We start from the raw sequence: 8,682 nt of genomic DNA on the forward strand, positions 1-8,682 counted from the left end.
TTAAAACGTCATTATAATACAGTTCACAAGTTAGAGGAAATCACATAGTTTTTAAAAACTAAACTATTAAGTTTATATCTATTTGTATATTTAATTCAAGACTGAGATTATATGTTAAAAATTTGATAGTTTAATGACTGTCACTTTTAGAATTAATAAATTTTAATTGTGTAAATATAGTATATGAAAAACAGTAATGCTAAACATAGAAAATATTTTCATGAAATTGTTAAAATAAATTTCTTAATGTAGCATGACAAAATAAAATTTTTTTAAATTATTTTTGATAAATTTTAATACTTTAGAGTTTAGTCCATTATTGTTGATCAAACATAAAAAATATAATGTTAAAAATTTTTGATTTTTTGTTTGAAAATTTTTTTTTTTCCTGTTATTTAAAATTTTTACTTTCTAGGTTGTTAATAAATAAAAAGACAATTTTATTTTTTTTTAAAAAATTAATTTTTTATTTAAAACTAAAATCTTTACAAATAATTTAATTTGAATTTAGAATAAAAATTTTAAAAAAGTCATAAAAATTCATCAGGTAAACTTAAATTAAATAATCTTGGTTTTAAATATAACAATATTCATTATTTAAAAAAAAAAAAAAGGTTTAATAAAAATTTATTTAATTAGAAAATTGAACAATAATTAACAATAATTGATTTAAAATGTTTTAATAAATGTTCTCTTAACATTTTTACTTTTTGTATATATAAACAACCTAACAGGCTTGGTCGCCATTTTTTTTTAAAATTCGATTCCATGTACGTTTCAACAACAATATCAGTTCGTATTAAATAATTTTCAATTAAATGTTCTATTTTCTAACTGTTTCTTTAAAAAAGAAACTTTTTATTTATTCATGATTAATTTTTGTAATAATCATTTTGTATTTTAGTATTAAGTTAGCACTAATTTATTTCACAATAATTATTTTTCTTACCATATTTTTAAAAAATTTTTATTGTCCAAGTTATTTAATTAATATTCTAAAAGTCTAATTCTGTGATAAAATTAATTTCTTTATTTTATTTTATTAATTTAATTGTATTTTTATATTTCAGGAGCAAACTGCAGTAAAATTTAATTTTAATCAAAATGCCGCCGGCAAAGAATAAAGGAAAAGGCAATGCGGAAAAAGACAAAGAAAAGGAAAAAGAAAAAAAAGGTGGAACAGCTGTAAAGGTATGTATACATTTTATTTTTTATTATTTATTTTATTAAATTATGCTATAAAAAAATTTTTTTAATAAACTACTTGAGTACAATACTTTACTCATCAAAATTAATTGGATTTTAGGTTAGACATATTTTATGTGAAAAGCAAGGAAAATGTTTAGAAGCTTTAGGTAAATTAAAAGAAGGAATGAAATTTAACGAAGTTGCTCAACAATATAGTGAAGATAAGGCTAGAGCTGGTGTATGTTTGATTTTTGTATTTAGTCGTTAAAATTTAGTGTTTCCTTTTTTAACATTAATAATTTTAATTATTGTCAAAATTCTTTTAGGGAGATTTAGGATGGATGACAAGAGGTTCAATGGTTGGACCATTTCAAGATGCTGCATTTGCATTACCCGTTTCATCTTTATCTTCCCCTGTGTTTACAGATCCTCCTGTTAAAACAAAGTTTGGGTACCATATTATAATGGTAGAGGGAAAAAAATAGTAAATAAAAAATACAAATTGTAAGTATTAAGTATTTTAAATAACACCTCAGTAAACTAAAAATTTTAAATTATTGTTTCTTGCCGAACACTAAATTTTTAATTTGTCCTATTAAAATCATTTTTTTATCCATATTTTTTACTATATATTTAAAAATGGGAAAATTGTAAATAATGGCAGTACATTGCACAATATTAGTAAATAAAATAAGTTTTCATCTATAAATAGTAGATTATTAAATATTGTTCAAGTTAAAATGCATTTAATATAGTCTATTCATTCTCGAAACTATTTTACTCATAATATTGTGAATATTTTTTAATTTATCAACTTTGATTAATTTTTTTTTATTGTTTTGTAGGAGTTGAATTCAATGCTTTTATAAGAAAAAAAAAGAAAACAAATATTTGTGTAAATATTCTGTTATCTTATTTGGATTTTTATGAACTTTAAAAGTTTAATTTTGTGATACAGTTTAATGATTATTCATTTTTTTTTTTTTTTTTTTTGTTAATGTGTGATAAGAAATTTATTTGGCAGATTTTAATTTTTATTTAACATTTATTAGGAAAATAAAAAATACAAAGTTTTTATAAATATTAAGTGAAAGATTTACTTTGGTATTTTTTTTTTTAAATAAAATTTGTCATTATTGGTAATTCACATTGGAAGTTAACAGCCTGAATTTCATAATTACTAAAACCTGACATCAAAACATTATAGGTTTACTTTTGCATCTATCAACAACATAAGCAGTAAATCTTTTGACAAATTTCGGATATTCTCTTTTGTAAACTTGCCTAAGAGCAGCAGCCGGAGCCCATCCACCTGGGTTAACTGTAAAAATAATAATATTGATTGTTTACGAAAAAATTTTTTAAATGATAATTAATTATTGATTTGTATTCGTGGATTTGTTGTAAAATACACAAATTACTTACTAACAGAACAATAAGTTATTTTGCACCTTAAATTTTCTCTACTTATGTTGAGGCCAGTCTTGGGGGGATCAACAAATGTCTGGCAAAGCAAACAAACAGTCAAATAAATTCTTACCGTCTTACCAGTATTAGCCTAAAAAAAAAAAATAAAAATTTCATTAATTTAAGTGTCAAAAAAAAAAATTTTCAAAAGGTAATTTTTACTTACAGGAAATTCTTGTAAATCAACAGAGTGATTTGTCACAGTCCAAATATCTTGGCCTTCAGCATCGGTTTGATTGGGTATGGATTTTTTATGAGACCAAAAAACAGCATCTCTTTGAGAGGCTGGCCATATTCGTTTGTGAACTTGATAAAAAATAAGAGTGTTTTTATCTAGTGCTTCTATCACAGTACTAGAATCTAAAGTAGCTATTAAATAAATTATTATTATTTTAAGGTATAGAAATTTTTCCAAGTTGTTAACTAATATTTTTTTTAAGGTACGTTTAGTTAATGAACTTACTTTCCCATTCCATTCTTACATCGGGACTAAAAAAGTAATGACACATTTCATGACCTGTAACTCCTTGGACTACATGGCAAGCTTTTAATGGATCCATAACCATTCCATTCACCATTTCTTCCCTTTTGTACAATTTCATTTCTCCTTCTTCTGCAAACAAGTGCCAATTGCTACCACTTCCTACCTCTTGAAGAGCATATTTTATTTGTTCTGCTGAAATTTTTTCAATTTCTGGCCACAAACTGCTGTGCTTGGGAGAACTTCCCAATTGATGCACTAAAATTTGTTTCGATTTCAGCCTTTCTCTAAACTCTTCATCTTCTTGAATTTTATCTAAACTGGTTTCTAATGCATCATAAAATTCTTCATCTTTTAATTTGCTATGTGGTCCTTCCTAATAAATAAATACATAAAAACTAAAATTTATGAATAAATTTTAAGCCGAAAAAGTTCAGTTTTATTTTTTATATAAAAAGACTACTCAAGTTAAATTTGATTTGGATGAAAATGCATTAATACATTTATAAATATACTGTGGTAAAATTATCTAACTTTATTAATAAATAATTAAAATAAAAAAAACAATAAAATACTAACCTCAAGATCGGGTCCTCCTTGAATAACAACTTTAGATTTTTGAAAACTCATTTCATCTTTAACTGCATTATATAATTCTTCTAACCTTTTCCTTTTTTCAATTTCCTTATCTAATTTTTTTTTCCATACTTCTTCTTTTTGAGTAAATAGATCTAAACAATGTTGCAAGGTAGTAAGTACAGCTGATGTAGTAGCTTTAAAAGTAATAGCTTCACCTTTAAAGTCTATGGCATGAACTCCATGATCAGGATTTATTTCATAAACAAATTTACTTCCATTTACATTGATAACATTATCTTTGTGACCATTAATTAAGGAATCAGAAGACATTTCTGCACATTTATCAAAATACTTTTGTAAAACATCCATTTGACTGCATAATATATTTTGAAAAGTATCTAATTCAGCTAATTTTTCTTTAAGACCTCTGCATTTTTTAGAACTAGAAGCAGAAGCTGATGATAAAGTCGTAGACTGTAGAGAAACCGAACTTCCGTGACGTTTGAGACTCATTTCACTGCCAAACACTGACTCAGCTTTATAATTTTCAAGAACGTCTATCCAATGTTTACGATCTTCTGGTGTATCCGCCCGAAGGTACCATGTGCAGTCATTTAAATTAATATCAAAACGACATTCATCAAATTCGTGGGGCTTAATTAAAGCTTTAAATATACTTATAGAACCTCGACAACCAAAACCACTATCTTCTTCAGATTTATAATAAGATAAAGTCCCATTTTTTAAAATAATAAATCTAGGTTGCCAACCGTGAATGTAATTTGTCCATTTATTTAAAGTGCCTTGTATTTCACTACTAGTGTTTCCACAATCAGAATCTTCATCTTCTTCACTACAAGTTAAACACTGAATATTATCAGACATTTTAAACAATGTTTTGATTATCTAAACAACTGAAATATGCAGACTAAATTACGATTATAAATAAATGTTGCCAGTTTTACAATTATTTTCTAATGACACGACATATATATTTTATTTAAACAGTCGTAATAGTATGATTGCAAAATAAATGGAATATAATTTATGCATTTCTACTTCTTTATTATTATTCTTATGTAAATTTTAAATTAAACTAATCACAAACGTTTTTTTAACATTCTCACATGAATTTATATTTATTACAACAATACTATACTTATTAACAACCCAAAATCTTTAATACATAATGGTAATGTACTGAAGTTAAAATTTAAATAAGTACTTTGTATAATATTACATTTATTGGTCAAAAAATTATTAATACTAATTAAATTTAACTAAAAAGATCTCGACATATTAAAATTTTAAAGTTCCTATTAGCGTTTATTATTGTTTTGTATTTATTTTTTTTAATCTTGAATTCTGATTTATAAATTTAATTTAAAAAAAAAAAATTAAGTAAGTATAATTTTTTTTCACCAATGTTTTTTGTTTATACAATTATTAAAATATTCTTTTCTATATTTAAAACAATTTAAAAATTTTTCCCCTTTAATATTGTAATTAATTCTAGAAAATAATTAAAAAAATTTTTTTGCAATCTCAAATGTTCATTTTTAACGTTATTTTGGTACTCACATAAAGTATTATTATTATTATTTAAAAAAGATGGAAATCAAAGTGCAAGAATAAAAAAAAATGAATTAATTCGTTTCGAAATTAGTTAATCGTGCGATTAATTGTTAAATAATTAATAAATATAAGCAAGTTTATTTAAATTTTTTAAAATAAATATGAAAATCAAATTGAAATTTTAATTTCATTGCTATAACAAACAGTCAGCATTGAAATTAAGTTTAAAAAATTTAATAATTGAAAAAAAAAGAGAATAATAATAATAATAATACTGAAAAAAAAAGAGAGAGAATTAAAGCAGAAATTGTGAAAATCCATAGAAAGCTTAGAGTAAATAATAAAAGGTTCAAATGAAAAAAAAAAAAAAAAAAAAATCATTATGAGAATGATCTACACATAAGCACAGTAAATGAAATATAAGGGTTTCCAACAAAAGTTTAATTCTTAAATTGAAGTTTATATCAGAAACTTTTGCAGACTTTTAACCCCTCCTCCCCACCCCCTTCCCAACTGGAGCCTCCTAACAAAATAATTGGAATTTTCCAACTGGAACATGGCTGCGCTTTGCGATATCGTTTCCTATGGGATTTCCGCCAAGCTTGGTAATTATAAAATGTTATTAGGATTTCAGAGAGTATAACATTTAGCTTTAAAAAATAAGTTACATCAACGTCACAAACCTTTCATTTCCGTATCGTAACCTTTCCCGCTTTAATTTTTTTTTTTTTCCAGGAAGGAAAAATTTTTAAAACTGAAAACACAATCATTTTTTTTTTTTTTCGCTTACTAAAATAACAAAAAAATTATTTAATAATAATAATTTATTAATAATTATCATAAATTTACAAAATTAATAAACATAAAACATAATAAACATTAATAAACATAAGATTGATTGTTTATTAAAAAACAAAATAACATGTCAATAAAAAATTTCAAATTTAACGGTTTTTTTTTTTCAAATTTCTTGGGTATTTTTTTTTCCAATAAGTAAAATTTTTAATTAAAACATAAACTAAAACATACTATAATACATAAACACATACATAAACTCTACATATTTTTAATAATATGGAAAAAAACATAATGAAAATTATAATTTCACCCTAAACTTAATTATTATTTATTTTTTTCGTACATAAAAGTTAAGGATACCTTTAAATTTATTTATTTATTTATTTATTATTAGTTGAATTTTATTAATTTTTTATTTAATTTATGAAAATTTAAAACCCTTATTTAAATTATTCATTAAGATATTTATTTTACATCCTTTAATAATTATTTTTATTTAATATTTTTTTTTTATTTATTTAAAAAAAGAAAGTTATTAATATATTTTTTACTCAATATTAATAATAATAATTTAAAATGATAAACGAATAGAAAAGAAAAAAAAAATTATTTAATAATATAAGTTAAATTCCAGAAAAAGGGATTGTTTTCATACACCCCGTTAGGGATGACAGGAATTCAACCCGCCTATATTAAATTTTGATTGGTTTAAAACTCGATAAAAGCTCTCATTGGCTGTTGAGATGTTCTGGAAGAGAAAAAAGAATTTTTTTATATAAAACTTTTTTTTTTTTTTTTTTTTTTTTTAAACGTTTTATTATCGTTTCCTTTAAAAATTAAAGAAATTAAATTTAATATATATATATATTACTTTAGTTAAAATCGAATCTTGGATCGAGTTCGTAATTTAATTATTTTATTTAATTAAAATTATAAAAAATTTAAAAAAATATATATTAATATAATTTTATGTGCAAAGTTTGATTTTTAAAAAATATTAATAATATATAAATAAATTAATAAAAAAAAAAATTTTTTTAATTTTGATTCAAATTTAATGGCGAAAACAAACATGATTGTATTATTTTAAAAATTTTTAATTTTTAATTTTAATTGTTAAAAAAAAAAAAAAAATTGTTCTCGTTCGATTATTATTATTATTATTATTATTATTATTATTATTATTCTTTTTAAACAAATTTTTCCAATTTGTTTTTTTTAAATTTTTTTTTGTTTGTTTTTCAAATTATAAAATTATGCCACATTCGGGTGAGTATTTAACTTATAGTTTTTCTTTTTCCTTTTTTTTTTTGTTGGATTTAAGTTTTCGTTTCAGAATTTTGTTAAATTTTATGGGAAAAATATTTTTTTTGTTTTTTTTTTTTTTTTTAAGGTCAAGCAGGTGTTAATCAATTAGGTGGTGTTTTTGTTAACGGACGTCCATTACCTGATTATGTCAGACGACAAATTGTTGATCTGGCATTAATGGGTGTACGTCCATGCGATATTTCCAGGCAACTTTTGGTATCTCACGGTTGCGTTTCGAAAATTTTAAGTCGTTTTTACGAAACAGGTTCAATTAGACCAGGATCGATCGGTGGGAGTAAAACAAAGGTTATTTTTTTATATATTTTTAAAAAAAATTCTTTTGTAATTAAACTAATTACTCAAATCTATCTCAAGGTAAAAAAAAAAAAAAAAAAAAAAAACCAAAGCCCAATTCCAACAATTTCATGACAATAAAAAAGTTTTAAAGAATAAATTTACCTTTTTCTCTCTCTCCCGAAAAAATATGTCGATATTATTATATTTGTAGCATGTAACAACACCCACGGTCATAAAAAAAATACTTAAATTTAAACAAGAAAATCCCGGGATGTTTGCATGGGAAATCAGGGATCAGCTTTTGACACAAAAAATTTGCGATCCTGCAACAATACCAAGTGTATCTTCGGTCAATAGAATATTACGAAACAGTGGAATATGTTGTAATACGGATATTCAAATCCCTTCATCGGGTAATTATTATTATTATTTCGAACCTTATTATTATTATTTTTTTTGAATTAAATTAATTTTCCAAGGAAATCTATGGCAAAAAATCTCTGGAGAAACGGATAATCCTCCAAATTTACATTCGAATTATTTTCCGATTTCGCCATCATGTCAAATCCCCCAGTACTCAATACCAATGAAACTTCAACATTTAAATTCGACGAGTATTTTTTCCGAACCGGAAATGCGAAGAAATGTTAGACCACAAAATGAAACATATTCCTGGAGTCAACAGTGTAAATTTGGACCTTTTGTTGTAAGCACAGCAACCGGATATTCATACAAAAGGTTTGTTGTTTGTTTTTTTTTTTGGTACGAAACTTAATTTGAAAATTTGCCATATTTTTTTTTTTTTTTAAAACTAATTTGATCTTATAGGGAATCATTTTTTATTTCAAGCGGAGAAAATGAATCGAAAAATAATAATTTTGTGTATGAATCAACGGATGACAAAGAAGAAAATAAAAATATAGTGACAAATAGTGAAAGGAAAAAAAAAATCCCTCATTCGATTGATGAACTATTAAAATCTTCTCCAA

At 23.5% G+C, this 8,682-nt stretch overlaps 3 protein-coding genes across 3 annotated transcripts in view; 2 read left to right on the plus strand and 1 right to left on the minus strand.

Annotated features, from left to right (window-relative positions):
• Positions 1-820: 820 nt before the first annotated feature.
• Positions 821-3,076, plus strand: Phum_PHUM404820 (peptidyl-prolyl cis-trans isomerase NIMA-interacting, putative). Its single transcript, XM_002428792.1, has 5 exons — positions 821-881; positions 1,071-1,191; positions 1,307-1,426; positions 1,515-1,692; positions 2,824-3,076. Exons 2-4 carry the CDS (start codon positions 1,105-1,107, stop codon positions 1,671-1,673), a joined length of 366 nt encoding a protein of 121 aa, XP_002428837.1. The 5' UTR covers positions 821-881; positions 1,071-1,104; the 3' UTR covers positions 1,674-1,692; positions 2,824-3,076.
• Positions 2,382-4,600, minus strand: Phum_PHUM404830 (goodpasture antigen-binding protein, putative; the record flags this gene model as incomplete). Its single annotated transcript, XM_002428793.1, has 5 exons — positions 2,382-2,509; positions 2,614-2,746; positions 2,822-3,024; positions 3,119-3,512; positions 3,716-4,600. 5 exons carry the CDS (start codon positions 4,598-4,600, stop codon positions 2,382-2,384), a joined length of 1,743 nt encoding a protein of 580 aa, XP_002428838.1.
• Positions 4,601-7,573: 2,973 nt separating this feature from the next.
• Positions 7,574-8,682, plus strand: part of Phum_PHUM404840 (uncharacterized protein) — a gene marked incomplete at both ends in the record, with an annotated part of 1,422 nt that continues 313 nt past the window's right edge. Inside the window, 4 exons of the mRNA XM_002428794.1 lie at positions 7,574-7,738; positions 7,905-8,106; positions 8,173-8,431; positions 8,543-8,625. Of these exons, the coding sequence (XP_002428839.1) occupies positions 7,574-7,738; positions 7,905-8,106; positions 8,173-8,431; positions 8,543-8,625 (709 nt within the window). The remainder of the gene's footprint in view (positions 7,739-7,904; positions 8,107-8,172; positions 8,432-8,542; positions 8,626-8,682) is intronic.

The sequence above is a fragment of the Pediculus humanus genome, genomic scaffold (assembly GCF_000006295.1).
Source record: "Pediculus humanus corporis 1103172107995 genomic scaffold, whole genome shotgun sequence".
In the NCBI taxonomy this organism is placed as follows: domain Eukaryota; kingdom Metazoa; phylum Arthropoda; class Insecta; order Psocodea; family Pediculidae; genus Pediculus; species Pediculus humanus.

Excerpts from the sequence above, each read along its gene's own strand:
- Phum_PHUM404820 (XM_002428792.1), top strand. The coding sequence starts at position 1,105 with ATGCCGCCGGCAAAGAATAAAGGAAAAGGCAATGCGGAAAAAGACAAA. Across the intron at positions 1,192-1,306 it reads AAGGTGGAACAGCTGTAAAG|GTTAGACATATTTTATGTGA; the intron begins GTATGTATACAT and ends ATTGGATTTTAG. Across the intron at positions 1,427-1,514 it reads AAGATAAGGCTAGAGCTGGT|GGAGATTTAGGATGGATGAC; the intron begins GTATGTTTGATT and ends AAATTCTTTTAG.